Source organism: Rosa rugosa, chromosome 1 (assembly GCF_958449725.1).
Source record: "Rosa rugosa chromosome 1, drRosRugo1.1, whole genome shotgun sequence".
Taxonomy (NCBI): Eukaryota; Viridiplantae; Streptophyta; class Magnoliopsida; order Rosales; family Rosaceae; genus Rosa; species Rosa rugosa.
This window is the reverse complement of record NC_084820.1, coordinates 11,661,223-11,684,254: the sequence shown is the minus strand read 5'-3', so window position 1 is coordinate 11,684,254 and position 23,032 is coordinate 11,661,223. Positions and strand designations below refer to the sequence as shown.

At 34.7% G+C, this 23,032-nt stretch overlaps 2 protein-coding genes and 2 long non-coding RNA genes across 19 annotated transcripts; 2 read left to right on the top strand and 2 right to left on the bottom strand.

Moving 5' to 3' along the window:
• Positions 1-168: 168 nt before the first annotated feature.
• On the bottom strand, positions 169-605 carry LOC133726422 (uncharacterized). Its single transcript, XR_009854792.1, has 3 exons — positions 523-605; positions 368-407; positions 169-230 (listed from the first exon to the last, which is right to left on the bottom strand). It is a non-coding gene; the product is annotated as an uncharacterized LOC133726422 (long non-coding RNA).
• Positions 606-4,314: 3,709 nt separating this feature from the next.
• LOC133725322 (uncharacterized) lies at positions 4,315-5,581 on the top strand. The gene is made up of 3 exons (XR_009854367.1): positions 4,315-4,635; positions 4,842-4,920; positions 5,263-5,581. It is a non-coding gene; the product is annotated as an uncharacterized LOC133725322 (long non-coding RNA).
• A 217-nt stretch (positions 5,582-5,798) lies between these two features.
• Positions 5,799-17,367, top strand: LOC133717461 (uncharacterized). Of its 16 annotated transcripts, none has more exons than XM_062144231.1 (20): positions 5,799-6,214; positions 6,352-6,413; positions 7,569-7,651; positions 7,755-7,802; positions 8,160-8,273; positions 8,386-8,562; positions 8,648-8,710; positions 8,953-9,000; positions 9,082-9,186; positions 9,267-9,317; positions 9,407-14,474; positions 14,900-15,006; positions 15,090-15,194; positions 15,588-15,655; positions 15,791-15,851; positions 15,950-16,028; positions 16,123-16,167; positions 16,471-16,619; positions 16,744-16,793; positions 17,179-17,367. In XM_062144231.1, exons 5-11 carry the CDS (start codon positions 8,162-8,164, stop codon positions 13,657-13,659), a joined length of 4,809 nt encoding a protein of 1,602 aa, XP_062000215.1. In that variant the 5' UTR covers positions 5,799-6,214; positions 6,352-6,413; positions 7,569-7,651; positions 7,755-7,802; positions 8,160-8,161; the 3' UTR covers positions 13,660-14,474; positions 14,900-15,006; positions 15,090-15,194; positions 15,588-15,655; positions 15,791-15,851; positions 15,950-16,028; positions 16,123-16,167; positions 16,471-16,619; positions 16,744-16,793; positions 17,179-17,367. The 16 variants fall into 16 exon arrangements, with proteins under 16 accessions (XP_062000215.1, XP_062000186.1, XP_062000174.1 ...); XM_062144202.1 differs by having other exon boundaries at positions 15,508-15,655; XM_062144190.1 differs by having other exon boundaries at positions 9,407-14,226; positions 14,315-14,474; positions 14,900-15,655.
• Positions 17,368-17,742: 375 nt separating this feature from the next.
• Positions 17,743-20,988, bottom strand: LOC133717452 (uncharacterized). Its single transcript, XM_062144170.1, has 10 exons — positions 20,863-20,988; positions 19,426-20,520; positions 19,284-19,323; positions 19,079-19,140; positions 18,919-18,958; positions 18,743-18,807; positions 18,598-18,637; positions 18,439-18,491; positions 18,265-18,346; positions 17,743-18,169 (listed from the first exon to the last, which is right to left on the bottom strand). Exons 2-10 carry the CDS (start codon positions 20,499-20,501, stop codon positions 17,975-17,977), a joined length of 1,653 nt encoding a protein of 550 aa, XP_062000154.1. The 5' UTR covers positions 20,502-20,520; positions 20,863-20,988; the 3' UTR covers positions 17,743-17,974.
• Positions 20,989-23,032: the final 2,044 nt, after the last annotated feature.

Here is a 23,032-nt window from a genome sequence, read left to right as displayed (position 1 = left end):
ATTTCTACCTTCTCATTTGTCAAACTCTCTTCCTTTGGTTCAAAAGGTCTGAGATGTGGAGCAATGATCATAAAACAATCAGAAATCATATGAAGTTGCAAAGAAGATGATAACCGATCCCCAAAATACAAAAACTGAAATTGATATGATAGCGAATAAACAATTTACAGAATGTCACAGTCAACCTCCAGAGAGATGTCCTTTATCCTGTTTCTCTCTTTTTGGATGTCCTGTGAAGTCCAATTTTATATGATCACATACTATAACTCAGACTTAAACAAACATATACATGGAGAACTGATTCTTCGGAACCAGGGGCACTACAAAAACAAAATGATTTCATATAGACAGAGACAAATAATTCTACCTTTGTCGTAGTCAACATGGCTTCTTTGGGTTCATAATCTCTGAGGCATTACACAGACAGAAGCGTATTAAAGTGCGTAAGACATACATCATAATCCCAACATATAGAACTGCAATTATACAGAAAGAAAGAAAAAGAAAAAAGAAACCACTTACGGACTGTAGCCAAATGTAATCCAGAATTGACCATAACCTTTAGAACTCACAAACTGGCCGGAGAGTAGAATGTATGGTCTCAAACTCTCAATACGGCTATTCTAGTATTCTTCCCTTCTTTATGGATGATTTTGAACGTGGTGATAGAAAGAGGTTGATACCTATTAGTCCAGTAGTCCATAGTCTTTTTTTTTTTTTTGACAACTCAGTAGTCCATAGTCTGGACTCTGGACTAAACAAAACTCCAAGTCACCCAAAGGAGCCCAACACTCCGTTATGCTAGAATAATACCTATATTTTGCACTTTGAATAATCTTCAAGCCTTTCAACTTGTAAGGTGTTGTTAGAGAGTAAATAAGAGTACCATCCTCCTCTGAACCAGACTTCTTAATAGAGAATGATATAAACTTTCCCTTATCAACACCAAAGGCATATATAGTGTCCCCTGCAACAGCGGCCTTCCCAAAGAAAGGAAAACGTTGTATCCGTTGTTCTTGATCGAAATTGACTTGATGCCATGTTCCCGATTCTGCATTGAAAACTACTAGTACGAAATGTGCTGGTTTGAACTTCATGGAAGCAAAATACAGCTGCCCCAAACAGCATAACCAGTTAACTCCCTGCGAGTGAAGGAACGGCGAGGCCGCCGTGGATTATCGGAAATATGAGGGAACAAGAAGGCGAACAGAGTGCGATGTGAGGAAGACGAAGAGGCGAGGTGAAACGACGTCTCAGTGAAGGCGCTTCAGATTTTCTGGTGCTGTGACCCTGTTCATATTAGAATAAGAGACCCACGCCCGTCACATATTAGAATAATATATTATTAGTTTACTTTAATAAGTGTGATAGGTCTAACTATCCTATGTCGTTAGGACATCAGTCCGCAATTTTATATGTTGAAAGTATGTACTTTTTCTCAGGTGAAAAAAAAATATAAAAAATAAAAACCTCCGACTTGAAGATGATAAAAATTATTTGATAGTACCAACATGGTTGGTTCAGTTAGTACGAGCGTATTTGTAGTTGAGCAGAGCACCAATCCAACTTTGATCTCCGTTGCCAGCTGTTCTTCAAAATTGAGATCTGTAGGCTAATCTCTCTCTTCAAACTTTTTGTAATAAAAAAATAATAATAATAATAATAACACTATTTCATAGTGTAGAATCTAGACCACTTGCAATTTTCACTAAATTTTAATTTTCGAAAAAAAAAAAAAAATGCTTGAGATCCCAAATTTATATACAAAATTTGGATCCCAAATGATGTGGCAGCCGCCATGTCAGTGTTTGGCTTTGAAAAGATATTAATGAAGTGAAATTTATCTATTTTTATTTTATAATTAATATTACATTAGTCTAAATTAAATATTAAAATATAATTCCTTCACCCTTTTTCTGAGAATCTCCTCCACCCCAGATTACTGTCATGAAAGATTTCAATCTCAAGTTCTCAACCCTTCTCTCTCCTTTGTCAGAAAAAAAAAACCCTTCTCTCTCTCTCTCTCCATTTGAAATTTTTTGTTACAAATCTAGGTCATTAAATGCAACATCTTTAACTTCTTCCTCTTTCTCTTTCGCAATCCCCTAATCATTCTTTATTCTTTTCTTTGGTCCATCGTGATTTTTTTTTTTTGAAAGGAAAATAACTTCGCCGTCTTTTATTGGTTAGGTTTTGTAGCTGCACTTTAATATCAGATCCCTTCTTTTATTTTTTCAATGAATGATACACTTTTCATTCTCCAATACTCGATCAAAAACTTATATAATAAAATTTCTTATCATTTTTGCATCATTGAATCAAGCTGTCAACGAGTTTTTCATAACTTCCTATTGCATAGATTGTGGAACCTTAGAGGTGTAAATCAAACAAACATATGCCTCACCAAAACTATCTTTATGAAAAAGCATAATGATCTGAATCTTTTTATGAATTTGGTTTTCAATGTCCTTGAACTCAATCCCCCCAATAGAAAGAACACCAGGAAAGAACAGGATCCATATATACTTTCCTTGAGTTTCATTTACAAAGCAACTGACATCAAGTACTAATGTCTTTGATTCAGAATCCAAAACCCCCAAAAGAAGGGGGGAAAATATGTATAGTATAAAACTTCCTCAAGAAAAGAGTTAAGAGCTGAACCCATTTCCTGAGCAGAACCCAGAAACCAAAAAGGTATTATAGAACTAAAGCAAGGATCTTTAGACAGAGAGGGGAAATTGAGATTTCTCTCTGTAATTGGATCCTAATCTCTTTCATAAATCATTGTAATCATACAAGTAGATGAGCATGGTAACGCGCCTCATGATATAGGACTTTGCTCTTCTTGATCATTGCGAAGCACAAGCCATGAGTTCGAGGCAATGGATTGTAATATGGGGAAGCAACATAAGATTTGCAGCATCAAAGCAGAGGATGTCTATGGAAAAAATCTAAAGAACATAAATAACAAAATATAAAAATCCACCTCACCGATTTTCAAAATAAATGTCGATGACATGGCATATGCCACCTCATTTGGTATTGAAATTTTGTAATATTTTTTGGGGTTTGTAGCACTACCCAAAAAAAAATTCAAATTTTCAATACAAAATTAATTTTTCAGTTTTGATATTTTTTGTTTGAGAATCCAATTTAAATTGCAAATACTTTTTAACTTTTCTTCAATATTTAATCTAAGTGAAAGCACCTAAATTAAACCTATTGAACATGCAATCATAGTCTAGAAAGCTAGCTAATGAAGAACACATTCAACGCATGAAGAACAAAGAAATGATGTCAACCAAAGTGCACAACCTAGTATGAAAAAGCTCATCTATTTGCAATCCTCCTTAATTGATTTCGACTTTTGTCCAAAGCCTTCACTACTTAAAGCTAGCTCCAATTACATGCATATATCATAAGTTGGCCACCAAAGAACATAAACACACAATTCTAAACATACCTCTCTCCCTTAGAAAATAAACATCAGAAAAATTCTCTCCATTCTTTAGTCTTCAGAAGCTCTGCGTCTCAACCAAGGAGGAGAAGAAGTCATGCAATACATCAAGATCCTAGCCACCATCCACCCTTGTGTCGTCCCTAGAAGATTGCTTGCTTTCAAGGATCTTCAAGTTCTTCGTCTCAAGGCTTGTCATCCATCTTTCACGGTGTATTTCATACTTTCTTTTGTTTTCCTTTGTTTGATTCGTAGAGTTATGAATTCTAGTTAACATGACGTTAAGGGCAAAGTTTAAAGTCCGTTTATATGTTTTGAAATAAAATTGTGATTTTTATATGTTGATTTCTATGTTGCTTATGTGAGATTGCTTGATTGATTTTGGATCACAGAAAATTTTTATATGTATGTGTTCTTTGGTGGCCAACTTAGGATATATGCATGTAATTGGTGCTAGATTTAGATAAATAATTCACCTAATAGTTTTGTGAACCTATTTCATAAGTAGTAAAGGCTTTGGACAAAAGTCGAAATCAATTAAGGAGGATTGCAAATAGATGAGCTTTTTCATACTAGGTTGTGCACTTTGGTTGACATCATTTCTTTGTTCTTCATGCGAAATCTTCTATAGCATGCAGGGGCGGACCGACATGGAAGGCTCTATGGGCTTGAGCCTAGACAAGATTTTGGGCTAAAAACCCTTAGGTATATACATATATCAGCCCATACCCAGCCCAAAGAAAAAAAAAAATTATACATCACAGCAGCTCCTCACCGCTCGCAGCCTCAGTGCCTCACACAGACACTCATTGACTCACAGAAGGAGATAGAATATCCAGTAGATCGAGAGTTTCTTCCAGCTCTGTTTTTCCCAGATTCCCAGATCTCCTCTCGCAGTCTCGCCCAGTCGGCCCAGATCGAGAGTCTCGCCGTCGCCGATTCTGTTTGCTACGGTGCTACCAGTGGCGGAGAGACACAGAGAGACAGAGATTCCATGTTAGCTACTTAGCTGAGCCGCTAAGGAGTGAGGAACTGCCGAACTGAGGCTCTTGATTTCTTGAATCTTGATCATAGTCGATTGGTCGGTCTCGGTGACTCGGTCATCCCCATCACGATCTCTTAGAAGGAGAGAGAATATCCAGTAGAAAACCAACTCTTAATCAAGCCCAATTTCAAAGGTCTGTAACTCTGTATCCCAGGTGTCACCGAATTGAGGTGTTATAGGTTTTATTTAACTCTGATTTGTTATGAGAATGCCTTTTCTGGTAACCTCTGTCTTTAATTCTTGTTAGAGGTTAACTGGATGTATCTGGTATTCTTAAGATTGAATTTATTGTATTAGAATACCTGATTTAAAGTTCTCCTTTGATTGTTTATATATCAGGCAAGCAAAGGATGTTGTTAAAGGTATAAAGAAGCGCCTTGGAAGTAGGAATTCAAAAGTTCAACTTCTTGCCCTTACAGTAAGCTCCTGAGATCTTGTTAAAGTTTAATTTAGTGTAGTGGCTGATTTCATTTTATTTTATTTTGTCAAATGTTTTTGCATTCAAATTTTCTGACTTCCATTAGTAGAAAATGTCAAAGTTAGTGCCAGGGCCCAAGTGTCATAACAAAATATGCCCTGTAATATTAACAACCTGTGCATGCTTAGTTTTGTGGTTTGTGACATAATATGAGCTCCTGGCCAGTTCCTGTTAGTCTTCATTTATATTTTGTTGGGCTTTGGGATTTCTTGATGCTTTCTTTGGCTTCTGATTATGTTGTGATTTATTTATTTATTTATAGATGTGCATTTTGTGTTGCAGATTGGAGATGGAAGATGAGTTTTTTGATCTATGACCATCATAGAAAACAAACTTCGAAATAAGATGGAAGATGAGTTTTTTGATGATTTGATGGTTCTCTACATCGAAAAAGAATTTGCCGATAGCATTGATAATGATTCTGTGATTGCTGAGTTTGAAGTGAGTGGGCCTCGGAGGGTACAATTTAGTTAATTTATTGTTGTTTTACAACAAATGTATGCTTGTAGTTTTTAATTTACGGGATTTGGTTTTATGTCCTCTCTGTTGTATGTTTTGATTGAAAATAATAAAGGCGTGAGGATGAGCCTCCCACTGGGTTCCAAACCTCAAAAAAAAAAAAAAATTATGCACTTCTAATTAGCCTAGACAACAATTGAATCCTGGATCCGCTCCTGATAGCGTGATCAATAAAACAATTTAACAATAAAAATTATCCACTGGTATGTATACAATTTTAGTCTGTTAGGGGCACACGGTGCGGCTGACTAATCAAGAACAAAAAAGTCCCTGCTTTTTATAAGTAAAATACCAAAATTCTAAATATACTAAAGCGCCTACGCCCTTATGAACAGTGATTCCCGTATGAACAGTGTTGTGACGGATTTGCCCCTGCCTGTTTAGAGTTTTTCTCGATTGCCCCCCAGTGTTGCGCTGTATCTTTCTGGCCATCTGTCCTGTTTTTCCGTTGCCACGAAGAGAGAGAGGGTGAGATCGGTGGCCTAAAACAGAGATTCAACCCGAGTTTTCTGTTGTGTTCGGGAAGCATCTATTTGAGTGTAGTCATCAACACAGCTATCAGATAGACCGAGAAGATCGAGCTCAGGGATCAATCGTAGATTGCTGGGGTAGGAACAAGAGGAGGAGATTTGCAGGATTTTGGTGATTTTTCGGAGGAGGGTTTGGGTTTGTTTTGGTGATCGAGTTTGGGAAAAGGTTTTCAACACAAGAACAGGTGTGTGTTTGATTTCAGTTAGTTTTGGTTGTGTATGATTGCCTACATATGATGATCGATTGAAATATTGGTTTGATTAAGGCATGTGGAAATTTTCCTTTGGTTTTTGGTTAGATTAACCTTTGTGTTTTATGCAGTAGAAGGACTGTGGTGTTCTGATTTCTGGTTTTGGTGGGTTTCGCGACAGTGAGGATCGCAGGTTTAGCCATTTTCTTCTGCTTTTGTTTTTTGTTAGCTGGGTTTTTAGTCGTTGTTGGTCTTGAATTGTTATGGGTTTTTACGTTTTACGGCTTTTGATTGTCTTTGGATTTGGGAGTTCGGTGATTGATTGGAAAGGTTTCACAGTTTGTTTCTGATGTTTGGTAATTTGAAAATTTCCATTGGATGGTGGCTCGCCTTGATTTCACGTATATACTTTGTCATGTTCAATCAGATTGGTTGGTATTGATTTATTGAATTTGGTTGATTTATTGATGTATTGATTGGTATTGATTTGACTCTTCATATTTTGGGCTATTTTTCCTTTCTTCATCAGTTTAAAAAAAAAAAAAAATCTATCTTGCTTCTGTCATGTGACTCTATTCAATTCTCTAGGCTATAATGCCGCTTATTTCTATTTCTTAATCATTCTTTATTCTGTTACTTCTGTTTGAAGTAATAACACATTTCTGAATTAAGACTCATGCTCAACACTTTCACCTCTGGAATACTTTGCCTACCAAAAACTGCCATGACATTCTGAAAATCAGGTGCGTTGTTAGTGCCAGGTTCGCCTTCATCACAGGCTCCAATATTAGTACTCTCATCTTTTTCTTCAGCTGACAGAGAACAGAGTCCCTCTACACAGTAAACAATATTAGGCTACATTAGTCAACAATCAAAACCAAAAAGGGTTTAGTTGGTTAGGATTACCTTTTAATTTGATTAGGATTTGCATTTTATCAGTGTTAGTTTCAATTATATTAGATTTGTGTTCTTGACTTGCTGACTTGATGAGTTTATGCTATGGTATTCTCTGCCCTTTTATTTATATACACATAAAAAGTTAGATATCACCAGATATTTGAGGGATTGGGAATATAAGCAAACTTACTTCTCTGCTGCGTTTTCTTCTGCTTTACCATGTGGGATAATGTGTATATGAATTAATGACGATATTATTTTGCAGTAGAAGACGATCATCTTACTATTATGAGGCCCCTATTTTGTTATACCAATGACATTTGTTTTATTTTTTTTTATTTTTACTTTATTTCAAAATGAAAGAGAATACATGTTAGGCAACTCTTGATAGTATAGTGGTTTATTTGATACACAAACTACTTGGCCTTAATGATGCTCTTAATTGTTGCAGGTCAATACTATCAGGATAATTTCTCAGTTTATCTGTGTTTTGTTTTCTGCTCAGTGTTATCTGTGTTTTGTATTGTCATTCAGGTATAAACTATAAACTTCCATTAAGAGTATTTGTGTCTTTAGTTTATAGCATGTATAACTATGGTAACATCAGATTCTTTGTTACTGTTGTTTGATTTTGCAGATTTTGCGAACAGTTTGCAGTTAGATTCTTCGACTGTTTTGGATTCAGGTATAAATTTTGAAAAAGTCTAGATCATCTATATTTTTATTAGAGTAAAAGTTATAACCTAAATTTGTGTATTTGTGGATAACAAAGTTTTTAATGTGTAGGTATTTGTACTTTGTCTGTACAGTATTGATTTGGAGTTTCATTATTTTTTTTCTATGTTTAATGATCGAGTCAGCTAGATTAGAATTTTGATTTTTAAGTTTTTTTCTCTTTATCTGCTTTGTCTAATGCTGTTTCTGATGTATGTTTTATGTGTATAGTTAAAAATTTTAAGTTACTTTTGATTTGTTTTCTTTGATCTTATTTTAAGTTCCAATTTTACATGTATAACTGATAAATGCTGCATTTGAAATACAGTCATGGCATCAGATATTCCGAAAAGAAAAGTAAAAAGATCTTTGCAAGCTAATTGTGTAGAAAATAATGATCATCAAGAAGAACATCAGATCAAATCAAGGAGGTGGAAGCAAGGTGAGCATTTATTATCAGGTTTAGCATGTTGGTCTAGATAAGTGCTTTTAGGAAGATTTGGTTTGCCTTTGCAGATTGAAAGTGAGTAATATTCTTGAAATTTTGTTTATAGTATGTCAACCGATAATGGTAGAAGGAGGTCATAGTGCACAAACCAGCAATAAAAATCTGAACATATTGGAACATCGTGATAAACGAATTAGAAGGAATCAATTCAATCCAACTGTCATTCTCGACCAAACTTTGTTTGCTCATGGAAGTTCAACTGCAGATAGTACAAGTATAATCGGTAGGTATAGTGATTTATATAATATTCAAAGCCTTCAAAAATGTAAATATGATGGTTATTTCTTACTTTAAATTCTTATATGTAGGGGTGTCACGGCATTTAGCAAGCAGTAATGCTACTCAACTTGCAGAAATTGAAGAAATGAGAGGTACATTTTGATACTGTGAAGATGAAATTTTGAAAATGTTCTGTTCAGATCCTGCTTTCATTGAATCAAAGTATATGGATTTTATATTCTTGATTCATCTGTTTTCTCAAAACGAATTTTAATTTTCTTCTTATTGTAAAATTACATGCATTATGAGGAAGTAAGACTCTTAATTTTGTTTACCTTTTATTATTATGTAAAATCTCTCATATTCAAAGTTCTGCTGCTTTTTTTTCATGAAGGAATGGATCATCAGATTAAATCAAGAAGGTCAAAAAGGTGGAAACAAGGTTAGTATATTTCATCAATCTTGGCACGTTGGTTTGAATGAATATTCAAAGTAATTAACATTATTTATATTGTGTTTACAGTCTCTCACTCAATAATGGTAGAAGAGAATCAAGTTGGACAAACCAGCAATGAAAATGTCACTGTATTTGAAAACAATGACAAACGGGAAATTGCTGAGCCCAGGGGTATAATTATTTTTACATAGTCAATACATAACTACTCTTTTAAGAAATAACATAGCTGATTTCTTTCAAATTGTGTACAGGTGAACGCTCACATTCATATGGTCAGGCATTCTATCAAAGAACTAAACAAGGTTATTCCTTTGATATTTTCTGTGCTACTATTAAATTTTTTTAAATAATTATGTATATTATTTAACAAAAAGAAGAATTTTGTTGACAGGATCAACTGTTCGATATAAAGATTCAGGCGACAATATTTGCACGTGTGATTATTGTGGTGCGTGTTTTTGGTTTGAAGAAGCTATCAAACAGACATCTACAAGTAAATCACCAATCTACACAAATTGTTGTCAAAAAGGACGGATCAAACTTCCACAACCGAGACCGACTCCTGATTTACTGAGAACATTATTGGATCCAAATAATGGTTCAGAAAGTAGACTTTTCAAAGATAATATCAGAGTTTATAATTCGATGTTTTCTTTCACATCAATGGGAGCAACAATTGATTACAAAATAAATACTGGATCAGGTCCTTATGTATTTAAAATTAGTGGTCAAGTGCATCATTTAATGGGTTCTATATTACCTTCTGATGGTGAATGTCCTAAATATGCACAGTTATATGTATATGATACAAAAAATGAAGTTTCAAATCGTATTAATGCAATTGATTCTACTCATGCTAATGAAAATATTAAATCAAATATTGTTCAAGGACTTATTAAAATGTTTGATGAAATTAACGAATTAGTAAGAGAATTTCGAACAATGAGAGATAAATTTGAAAATCATTCTTTACCTTCATTAAATATGACTCTGCTTAATCGTCAACCTACTGATAGTAAACAATATGAAATACCGACAACTGATGAAATTGGTGGTTTGATTGTTGGTGACATTGGAGAGAATAATTCAGATAAAGATTTAATTATTCAATCAAACAATGGATGTTTACAACGTATTTCCAGAATCCATCCAAAGTATATGTCATTACAATATCCAATACTTTTTCCATATGGTGAAGATGGATATAAACCAGATTTGCTAATGCAGCCAATTGCAGGAAATCATCAAAAAAAGAGAGAAAGAATATCAATGCGAGCTTATATTGCGTATCAAATCCAAGACAGAAACTATGAAGTAAATACTTTATTAAAAGGTGGACGACTATTTCAACAATTTTTAGTTGATTCTTATGCAACTGTTGAGGAAGACCGTTTAAATTGGATCAGAAAAAATCAAAAAAAAATTCGTAGTGAAATTTATAAAGATATTTATGCTGCAAATTTAGCTGGAATTAATAAAGCTCACAATTTAGGACAAAAAATTATTTTGCCAAGTTCTCATACTGGAAGTCCTAGAGATATGATTAATAATTATCAAGATGCTATGGCAATTTGTCGAAAATATGGTAATCCTGATTTATTTATAACTTTTACGTGCAACGTTAAATGGCTAGAAATACGAAGATATTTTGCAAATAAACCTATGTATAAAGTTGAAGATAGACCTGATATAATTTCAAGAATTTTTAAAATTAAATTACAAGATATGATTACTTATATTAAATCTGGAAAACCTTTTGGAGAAATCGAAGCAGATGTTCATACAATAGAGTTTCAAAAAAGAGGACTTCCTCATGCTCATATGTTATTTTGGCTGAAAAAAAATTACAAATGTTATACAGCAGTTGATATTGATTCTATTATTTCAGCAGAACTACCAGACAAAACTGTTAATTCGGAACTTTTTGAAATTGTTAGTCAATTTATGATTCATGGACCTTGCGGACAACTAAATTCAAAATCTCCTTGCATGAAGGATGGAAAGTGTTCAAAATTTTTTCCAAAACCATACAATACAAATACTATATTTGAAACAAATACACCTTCAATATATAGACGTCGCAACGATCATACAAAATTTGTAGAAAAAAATGGTGTACATATTGGAAATAATTTTGTCGTGCCTTATAATTCAGAATTATTATTAAGATATAATGCTCACATCAATGTTGAATCATGCTCTCAATCTATGTTAATTAAATATTTATTTAAATATATTAATAAAGGTCCAGATAGAGCTCGAATTTTATTCCACGAAAATTTAAATGATGAAATTGCAACATATCTCAATTGTCGTTATTTAACTCCTCATGAATCTGTATGGAGATTGTTTGAATATCCAATTCACTCTCGACATCCTGCTGTTCAACATCTACACATTCATTTGCCTTTAGAACAAAATATTATTTTTCATGAATGCCAATCTATCGAATCAATAATAAAACATAAAAGTGCGGAAGATACTATGCTTACCGGATGGTTTAAAGCGAATGCAACTTATCCAGGAGCATCTGAATTAACCTATACAGAATTTCCATCTCATTTCGTATGGAATAGTCATACAAATTGTTGGACACCAAGGAAAAGATATGAAACTATTGGTCGAATAGCGCATGTACCTCCTTCATTAGGCGAATTATATTTTATGAGAATGTTATTAAATATTCAAAAAGGTTGTCACAATTTTGATTCAATAAAAACAATTAACGGTATTACATACTCTTCTTACCAAGAAGCTTGCCGAATCTTGGGTTTATTAGATGATGACAAAGAGTGGATTGAAGCGTTAGAAAATTCTTTACACGCTGCAACAGCTTCTGAAATTCGTCAACTATTTGTTACAATTATTTTGTTTTGTGATGTTGCAAATCCTAAAATGTTACTAGAATCATATTGGTTAAATATGTGTGATGATATTTTGCATAAAGCAAGAATTGAACTTGGAAATCCAAATCTAATTTTACCTGATTCAGAACTGAGAAATAAACTATTATTTGAATTGGAGCAAATATTTAATAAATCATCATCTTCATTAAAAGACCATCAATTACCAATGCCTGATGCAAGCAAAATATTTAATTTAGATAATAGACTGTTGAGAGAAGAATTAGATTATGATTGCATTCAATTAAAACGTGAACATATGAATTTATTGGCTCAATTAAATCAATGTCAAAAAATTGTATATGATGAAGTTATTACAGCAATTGAGAAAAAAACATGTAATACTTTTTTTGTCCATGGCTATGGAGGAACTGGTAAAACATTTTTGTGGCATACAATAATAAATAAATTAAGGTCTGAAGGAAAAATTGTTTTAGCTGTTGCTTCATCTGGAATTGCTTCATTACTGCTTCCAAATGGTAGAACTGCTCATTCTCGATTTAAAATACCTCTAACAATTAATAATTTATCGATATGTCCAATAAAAAAAGGCACTCATCTTGCAAAATTAATTGATAAAACAGAATTAATTATTTGGGATGAAGCTCCAATGTGCAATAGACATTGTTTTGAAGCACTAGACAAATCTTTGCGTGATATTTTATCAAACCCAGATGATATGCAAGTTCATAAACCATTTGGCGGTAAACCTATTTTATTAGGAGGAGATTTCAGACAAATTTTACCTGTAATTACAGGAGGAACTAAAGAGCAAATAATTAATGCTTCATTAAATAGTTCATACATTTGGTCATCATTTAAAATATTTCATCTCACAGAAAATATGAGATTATCAAAAAAAAATTTAACAAATGAGGAAAGAATAAATATTACCACTTTTGCAAATTGGTTATTAGAAATTGGAGAAGGCCGTATACATTCAATTAATTATGAAAATGATGAAGACACGTCTTGGGTTGAAATTCCAAATGACTTACTTATTGATATTTATACAAATCCCATAGAAGCAATTTTTCATGCAACTTATTCGAATTTCAACATTCATTACAATAACTTTAATTATTTAAAAGAACGAGCAATTGTTACACCACGAAATACTACAGTACGAGATATAAACGATTACGCTATAAATTTATTACCAGGTCATACGATTACTTACTTAAGTTCTGACAGTATTTTATTAAATTCTGGAAATAATGAAAATATGAATATTTTATATCCTATAGAATTTTTAAATAAACTTGAATTCAACGGATTACCATCACATGAATTAATTTTAAAGATTGGAATGCCTATCATGTTGTTAAGAAATCTAAACCAAGTAACTGGCTTATGCAATGGTACAAGATTGATAATAACAAACTTATTTGATCGATTAATTGAAGCAAAAATATTAACAGGAAATAATACAGGTGAAAAATGTTTCATACCTAGAATTATTTTTACTGCAACTGAAAATAAATGGCCATTCATATTTAAAAGAAGACAATTTCCAGTAAGACCATGTTATGCTATGACTATTAATAAAAGTCAAGGTCAGTCGTTGAATCAAGTTGGCATATATTTACTAGAACCTGTTTTCACTCATGGACAATTATATGTTGCACTTTCAAGAGTTACATCAAGAAGTGGATTAAAAATTTTAATAAATAATAACAGTGATATACCAAATAAATATACTAAGAATATAGTTTACAAAGATGCATTACAAAATTTATAAATAAAAATTTGTATTACATTGTACGTTAATCCAATCAAACATATTGTTTATTATACACTAAGATGTGATACACTTTATGTGACACACAAATTCACAATTAATTGATTATGTGACAAAATTAATGATTACTTTGGTATTTTTGTATGATACACCCGGTCAATGCAGAAGCAAACAAAAGTCAATACAAGTAAATAAATATAGTCAACACAGATATACGAAAGTAAATGCAGGCAAAGAAAAAAAAAAGAAAGTGTTCAGAACAATCGCAAAAAATTTCAATGTTTCAATCAGTTTGATTTGAAGTTTTAGGACAATGGGTGGACAATTTCAAACTAGACAAGTTTCAGTCCAGAGAAAAAAGTTAACCTAGCTTTCCAGATTGTACCAAAAGAAATGTCTCCTGTCATGTTTATCAGATTCTACTCTTATCTGATTTCTGTTCTGCCAATTTACGTTTGCTACCATTCCAACTCTGACTATATAAAGGATAAGATTGACTTACAAGCGTCTTCGGGAAGTCTCCATCTAAATCAACATCATCTTTTCCGCTCTCTCCATAGAAACTGGGTTAGTATTATCGATCACTGTCTTTCTTCTTTTTCCTTCAAATTATGCATCTGATGAGTTATGGGTCTATTACTTCAATCACAAACAGAAATTCGAATTCACTTTATACACTGAGATTTATGAGTTTTCGATTGAAACGGGGGGCCGTAGCTTCTTTCTCATTGTTGTTTCTGCAAATAACTAAAGTTCAGACAAAGCATATATGGTCCTTTTGATTTTTCGCCGCGGAATAATCGACCCAACTTCAGGTCAGTTTTCCACTTGCAAATAAACTAATTTTTCATCGGGAATTCCCAGCTTTAGCTTACTTTAAATCCAGGGATGAGGAACTAAATATTATTATTCTCAAGGTATGGTTGTTTTGGAGTTTTTGTCAAGAAATTAGCTATTGTTTGTATAGAAATGCAATCACTCACACATAATTTGATCTGCATAGTACATTTAGACATATATGGTTTCATGTTAGACACTCATATAAAGAGTAACTTAGGATGCACTGATAGTCATTATTGCCTGATATATAACTATATTTTCTTATGATAGAAAGTGGATATGAGATATAAATTAGTTCATACATTAAAATTAAAGTTCACTGGCTGATCGATTAGGGTCTCATAGCGTTGTCAATCTATGTTCCTGGTGTTCTTATTAATTGTTAATTTTGGTTTTACAGTGGACCTAAAAAATCAAATGACTCTGCTGGTTATTTTCCATACAACTGTGGGAGTTCTCTTTGGATTTCTCATTGGTGTATCATTACAGAATGCTTTTCTAATAAAGGTATTAATTAGGGTTTTCCACCGGAATGGGTTGTGTTGAATTGGGATGCCTGTATCTATAGAATGTGTTTGGAATTTTTGCAGATTAGCTTTTCACTTCTATCTTTTGATGCACGGTTTCCCGATATGTGTAACCAACTAACACAAACAAAAGTCTTGAGCATCAAAGATCAGGGGGATGTTCCTACGGTACTGATTATTGTTACTGTCTAAATATTTTGTTCACCATTGACTTTTCATTCTGTTCAACTTTGAACAGCAATAGCAGTCAGAAAAGAATGTAATTATAAGGCCCCTTTTCACATGTTAAAAAAGTGTCAGATAGGTGATAAACACATGTTAAAAAAAAATCTGTCATCCTGCAAATACTTGGAATGGATTAACTTAATAACTTTTCACATATAACTCTGAATACTTTTTAAAGCATGTTCCAGAAATAGGACTAAAGACACCATTTCGTGATACAAGCTGCCAAAGATGTACTGAAGTTTACATTTTGCAGAGATAAATTTATCTTACTGCTGAGGTAGTATTCATGTATGCGCGTGCGATTCCGGCCCAAGCATCCTCTGGCTTCTGCAGGAAGGCCTGGAATGAAGGTCTTTAAGAAATCAAGATTCTTAAAGAAGTGTTCAAGGTTCTGAGAAATGGTAATGACACCAGCTTTCTAAGCTTTGAGTCTTAAAGGTGTTCTATATTCCATGTAATTATAACGTTTTGTTTTTTTTCCCAAGTGACAGTATTGTTATTATTCGTTTATTAATGTTTCTTTTTATTCATTGAAGTTCAAATGTAGGACTCTGACATATTTTCGGGATTCTCGATACGACTGATAGTTTATAAGAGGTAACTAGACCAATTTGTTCAGTTACTTGCTTAGTTTGATGCACATTAGTTTTTAATATTTTTTTTTCTGAAGCCTTTGCCATTTATCAATTTCCCAGGTTTCAATGAGAATTTCAAATAGGATTGGGACTTGCAAAAGCCTCAGGGCTTTTCTGATCGCTGCTGACCTTCAGTCAGGTAGTTTAAAGGTGGATTTTTGCACTTTTTTTTGATTGGATCTTTTCTTCAGTGTTGACAGAGATGTTATATATTACCTTTTTTTTTTTGACAGTCAATCGAAGAGATAAGTTTTGCAGCAGAATCTCAGCCAAAACAGGTTGGATTTTTTGAATTCCTAATGTTGTTTCCGCAATCTGTTTATGTGATGTGATGTGTGAGGCACAAATTTATTTGCGATTGGTCTTTCAACAACCTTGAGAATTTAAGATGCTGTAGCACTATTTTAGCTTTGAAGAATCCAATCTTCTGATCAACAAAAGTAACTGCTGCTAAGATGACAGTAAACGAAATATGATTTATACCTTTCAATTATGACATGGTTGAGAGATTCCGAAGCGTCTTATCAGAGGAGTTATTAACTCATTATAATGGTTGGTTTGCTCCATTATTGTCACTGCAGGGAATGCCCTGAGGAATGTAAGGAAGCTATTGCACCACTAATGCATGCTGCAGTTAGATTTTCTGGTTTACCAGAGTACATTGTCTGACATTAGGCAACTATTTCAAGCGAGAGATGCGAACTGTCTGACTCATTGTGTAGATCAAAAGGTAATTTTCTACGGACCTTCTTATGCAACATTTTCAAAGCTCCAACTCTGAATTTATATGTAAAGTTACCTTTTATCTGCATATGGGATTCACCACTTCTATGTATTTGTCTTTGTGCTACCAGTTTTTCATGTGCTCTACTGCATCACAACGTTGGCTTTGGGAAGGCACAAGGTACTCTCTCTATCTCTCAACAATTCGTTATTTTTGTTTTTCTAGACTACAAATAAGAATCTAGAAGATTGGGAGAGAGAGAGAAAAATAATTGCATACCAGTTTAGTAATTGTCAATTGGTTCAATCTCTTGACTTCAAAGCTAAATGCATCCATTTCTTTAACATCATGATTCATTTAACTATGCAAATCAATTAGTTGCAGGCTGACTTTCTTTACATATCAAGTGTTCCTACAAACTAAGCTTCTCTGAGCTGCTATGACCTATACTTTTTCCCGTTTTTTACAATCTATAATGTCATCTCAGACGGCGGTTAACAAATTTTAAGCCTTCTCAGTCACTAGAACTTCTTGGATTATACCTTATACAGTGTTTGTATTGCAGCAGAAAGGTTTAGGTACGCAACGAATACTTCTGGAGCCAGTCATCAGTTTTCGTTTGGATTGTACGTAAAGCACAACTTTGAAGTTGAGCTTTATCGTATTGTTAATACGAATTTCCACTTACAAGTGTTGAATTTGACAAAGAATTAGTGTAATAAACAGCAATTATCGTTTATTTATTATGCGATCACTATTGTTTCATCAATAACACATGTATATAACAAAAAGGCCCATACCCGCGGCAAAGCGCGGGCTCTCTACCTAGTACTCCCTATACTCCCTACTATTAAGCCCATAATTTGTCAGCCCCGCCACGTGGTCCAGCTGCCTCACAATAATCTCTCAGCTAAACCTCCCTCCAGACACAGTTTTCCATATATTAAAATTGTCACATCAAGCATTATTAGGCCATTATATCTGTACTTTCTATTATATTATGCTAAACCCCAGCCCCTAAATAGGTGAGAATATGTGCGATGACTTGGGTCAAGGGTCATTCAGGACGATCATATATGGAATATTAGTCTAGACAGAAAACATAAATGTGCGATAACAATTACTGGTATAATAAGAAACTGAAGTAATGCAACTTCACTGAAAACATAAATGTGCTAAAATGGCTTAGTGGGACTTTAATTGTGTATATATATAGACTCAACCCTCCGCAGTTGAGTAAGTTTAATTAATAAGACACTGAAGAACGCAAAATAATTTCAAGGTTCTTGAAACTAGCTTCGATTAGTCTTCCTGATCAAAAACTCCCAAGCACTCCAACCTAAACTTTAGCAGGCCTGCCTTCAAACTCCTAATCCTTTTCCCAGAAGGAAACGCGCTTCACGAGTTTCTGGAAGAAAAAAGAATCCATAGAGCAAACCAATGAAAAGGATGATGAGACAAGCAATGGGGACATATGTTCTGCCTCTTCCGTACGATTTCAATGTAGATACTTGATGTTTGACAAGGGAGAAAATGTAGGACGCTCTTTTAGTTCTCTGTGAAACCATTCTTATCATCAGAAACTATACCTCAAAAACAAACAGATTCTACTGATTCTAGGAAACAAATAAATCAAACACATGTGCTTCACCTTTTTCTCTAAGCGTTTAACCTTTCTCTTAAGGCTTCTCGCTTTTTTACTGTTGATCACACTCTCTTTGGGTTCAAAATCCCTAAAAACATACAACCAGAAATCACTTAAACCAGTCTACAGAACATAGCAAATCCCAACATGTAGAAATTGAAACTATAGAGAACAACTAACCGTGAGTTTGAGTCAACCTTGCCGGGGCTGTTTATTATCTCATTTGTCTCCCCCTGAAAACCCAAATTCAGTCATTAGAAAATACCGACAAAGCCAATCGATTCTTTGGATTGAAAAGCACTATGAACATAAAACTTCTTAAAGGCACAAGTATTGAACCTTTATCTTAGTCGCACTCTCTCCTCCGAGTTCAAAATCTCTGAGACAACAAACAATCAGAAATCATATAAAGCTGCGTAAAAGACATAGATTAATCCCAACACGTAAAAAGTGAGATTATAGGGAAGCACAAGAACCAACTTACAGCTTCAAGCACTCGACCTTGCAAGGGCTGCATTTTACCGTGCTCGTCTCGTTTTGGATGTCAACCTGTGAAACCTCAGACTTAGAAATAAAAACAGCCACAGGCAACTGATTGCATGATAAAAGGGCACTACAGAAATAGAAAGATGTCATTGATACGCATGTACGTATTTCTACCTTCTCATTTGTCAAACTCTCTTCTTTTGGTTCAAAAAGTCTGAGAAGTGGAGCAATGATCATAAAACAATCAGAAATCACATAAAGTTGCAAAGAAGATGATAATCGATCCCCAATATACAAAAACTTAAATTGATATGATAGGGAATAAACAACTTACAGAATGTCAGAGTCAACCTCCTGAGAGCTGTCCTTTATCCTGTTTCTCTCTTTTCGGATGTCCTGTGAAGTCCAATTTTATATGATCACATACTATAACTCAGACTTAAAAGACTAAACAGACGTACATGGATAACTGATTCTTCGGAACCAGGGGCACTACAAAAACAAAATGATTTCATATAGACAGAGACAAATAATTCTACCTTTGTCGTAGTCAACATGGCTTCTTTGGGTTCATAATCTCTGAGGCATTACACAGACAGAAGCGTATTAAAGTGCGTACGACATACATCATAATCCCAACATATAGAACTGCAATTATACGGGAAAAGAAAAACTACTTACGGACAGTAGCCAAATGTCATCCAGAATTGACCATAACCTTTGGTGCTCAGAAACTGGAGAGTAGAATGAATGGTCTCAATACGGCTATTTGTCCCTTCTTTATGGATGATTTTGAACGTGGTGATAAAAAGAGGTTGATACCTATTAGCCCTGTAGCTCATAGTCTGGACTAAACAGAACTCCAAGTCACCCAAAGGAGCCCAACACTCTGTTATGTAACCCCTATATTTTGCACTTTGAATAATCTTCAAGCCTTTCAACTCGTAAGGTGTTGTTAGAGAGTAAATAAGAGTACCATCCTCCTCTGAACCAGACTTCTTAATAGAGAATGATATAAACTTTCCCTTTTTATCACCAAAGGCATATATAGTGTCCCCTACAACAGCAGCCTTCCCAAAGAAAGGAAAACGTTGTATCCGTTGTTCTTGATCAAAATTGACTTGATGCCATGTTCCCAATTCTGCATTGAAAACTACAGGTACGAAATGTGCTGGTTTAAACTTCATGGAAGGGTACCATAATGAAAGCAAAATACAGCTGCCCCAAACAGCATAACCAGTCAACTCCCTGCGAGCTAGTGAAGATTGTGGGATGAATGCAAAATGAGGTACAGGAGTTAAAGGATCCCAAGAGTTGGTGGTGGGATCATATAGCTCAAAGGGCATGGGCATCCATGGTTTTTCGGCTAAAAAAGTTGCCAGATGATAAAGCCTGCCATGCGCTGCCATAATATTTGGAAATGTCGCGTATATATAAGGCGGATCGAATTTAACTAAGTCTCCAGATGCCTTTGGATCAAAAATATATGCTACTTTTGCCCCAGCTTCTGCTGCTCTGAGTCGTTCACCTGCATATATGTATAACTTGGAGGCAATTCTCTCGCAGCGAATGAAAGGAACCCATGGGATTTCTGTTTCATCAAACAACTTCCTTGCAGGGGTTGCAGGCTTATCTTCTGTGGATTTAGTGATAACTTTTCCATCTTTGCTGATTTGTATTTCATGTAATAACCCGCCTACGCCATTAGTGTAATGATAATGCAGCGTCAAATATACAGATCTAATCTGGTCATCCATGGATATTGTAAAACAGTACCTAGCCAGAAAAGAAAATTAAAAAAAAAAATCAAATTAACATAAAAGCCATACAATCCCATTTAAAAAATAAAAAAATAAAAAAGCCATATAATCTAGTTCATCAGATACAGGAACTTTACAATAATATTTACTGAAACTTACTTCACGACCAAAATGAATTAATACAGTTTTATCTCCTATGGTTCGCAAATTGACGTACTAATTCTTCAACCCAGACAAATCAGTATATAAATCTTGAGGTACTCAACGCAATAACTAACAACATGAACGAAAACCCTAGGAGAGATTTATTACTTTCGCATCAAAATTACATAGAAAAATAAATAAAAAAGTCACTGACCGTGATTGGGTTACCACCGATAGGGTAGATTTTGGAGTGGGAGGCCCTGTAGCTGCCGATGAAAATTTGCTCTGAGAGATACGGCGACGCGGAGATGAGATTAGGTTTTTTATAATCGAAGCGGATTCGGAGGGCTTATATATAGTTCGGGTCGACAACTCATTTTTGATTGGATCAACTCAGTTTTCGGATAATTTTATTTTGGGCCCGATCGCATTTATAATTTGAGCCCAGACTCCTTTTTATGAATGTTGGGCCTGGACTCTAACATCCAAGAAAGATGATTCTATATTAACCTTTTTTTTTTTTTTTTTTTTTTTTTTGAGAAATGAATGTTTATTCACATGAGAAACAAATACAAGAAATAAGTACGGGATTGTTCTGATGACAATCCAAAACCTAATATGAAAGTCAGGAAACAAAAGCACTCGGAAGAAGTGGAAAAATGTCTTCACTTCTCCTCACACCTAAGTTAAGGTGGTGTTTGCCTCAAAATCGTCTCGGCCGAAATGAGGGCCGAGGGACTTGTGGTTGAATCGTCCTTCTGATATTGCGCGGGCGTGCCAACTCGCGGCCGAATGGCTGACTGAGGTTTAGATCTGATTTACGCTTGTATATGACTTCTTTCAAATGATTGTAGGCCGATGAAGGAACCCTCTCGGCCGTTAGGTTCTGATTCCTCTGTTGCAAGGACTTCGGTTAGGCGTCAATCCTGACCGGGATCTTCTATCACGTTCACTTCTTGAGTAAACTCAAACGTCCGGGTGACAAGCGAGAGATCTATCGGGTGAAGGTACTCGCAAATCACGGTGAAGACGAAGGTGAAGTGGACTCGGTTGTCAAAGCGTTGTGAGATGATATGTGTGTGAACAACGAATCGCATCGACCTAATCCGGACTGGCCGAAAGAGATCAATGGATGATAATTCTAAGTTATGAACTACTCCTAAGTGCGAAAAGTAAAGTGCATATAAAATAAATGAACAAGAAAGTAAGGTGCTTGAATGTAAAGTACTGAATTAAAATAAGAAACTAGAAATGAAAAACAAGTTATAAAAGTTGAATCGAAGGCAAAGTACCTATGAGATAGTAAGAGAGAAGTTTGTGTAAAAGTTGTATATTGATTTGTTTGTGTGGTGCAGGACCATTTACAATGATTTACAATGTGCTATATATACAAGTCGAAAACCCTAGCTAACTTGTCCTCCAAGACGTGGAATTGAAGTAGGATTCTCCTTCCTTCTAGGATTGATTCGTCTCATAAAATTCTGACTTGGCTGATATATGAAATCTTCACCATCAAAATCCATAATTGATTTGAACTCCTTCCTTGCAAGGATTCCTTTCTTGAATGAACTCTTCGGCCGACTTTACTACTTGGGTTCGGCTGAACTACTCCACCTTGCCTCGCAGCCCATTTATATAGTTACTCATGTGGACTTGGGCCGTCTAACTTTATGTCTATGAGATCCGTATTTCTTCATATTTTGGGTCATGTGACCAAAAATCCCAAACCTCCATCGATGCATCCATCTCAACCATACATCTTGAAACTTCTAATTTCGGCTGAATAGCCGAATACTATTTTTATTCCGGTCGAACGACTCAATGCCTCCCTAATCAACCCTCAAATCAACACACATGGGAGTTGCTAAAATCAGGTCCAAACAGGTGGCCTCATTAAAACCTTGTTTAGATAAAACTCAATGGGAAAAAAATCTATACAGAGGAAAGAGTACCACCTACTAATTGTAACAAAGAGCTTCTCTGAACCATCAATCCTGAATTTGCAATCCCCTTATTATGAACTGATGAGTCGGGTACCAATAGTAGAATGAAGATGATCAACTGCTGACCAGACGTCCATGTTTTCTATTCTTGAAATAAGAATAGAAGGTATTATCCAAGTGAATTATGCCCAATAAAAGATGGAGTAGAATTAGGAGAGATACTTGCAGACTCCAAAACTGCCACATTTGAAATTGAAAACTGGTATTATCTAAAACTCCAGTATTTCAACCATCTTCAACTGCTGGCAAGACATGTCCATCCTATCCTCTGCGACCAATAACTGTCACCTTATCTGATCATCGCCGGCACTTAACCACCTGAGAAGCCATATCCCACATATCTCAGTGTCTACCTGATGAAAGTATCTTCTAGTGCCAGAT

Bases quoted from the DNA above. Each gene is read 5' to 3' on its own strand.
- LOC133717461 (XM_062144259.1), top strand. From the start codon at position 8,162: ATGGCATCAGATATTCCGAAAAGAAAAGTAAAAAGATCTTTGCAAGCT. The intron at 8,563-8,647 runs GTAGGTATAGTG...TCTTATATGTAG, and splicing joins AGATAGTACAAGTATAATCG to GGGTGTCACGGCATTTAGCA. The intron at 8,711-8,952 runs GTACATTTTGAT...TTTTTCATGAAG, and splicing joins AGAAATTGAAGAAATGAGAG to GAATGGATCATCAGATTAAA.
- LOC133717452 (XM_062144170.1), bottom strand. From the start codon at position 20,501: ATGGATGACCAGATTAGATCTGTATATTTGACGCTGCATTATCATTAC. The intron at 18,808-18,918 runs GTAGAAATACGT...GAGGTTTCACAG, and splicing joins AGAGTTTGACAAATGAGAAG to GTTGACATCCAAAACGAGAC. The intron at 18,492-18,597 runs GTTCAATACTTG...TTGGGTTTTCAG, and splicing joins AGAGTGCGACTAAGATAAAG to GGGGAGACAAATGAGATAAT.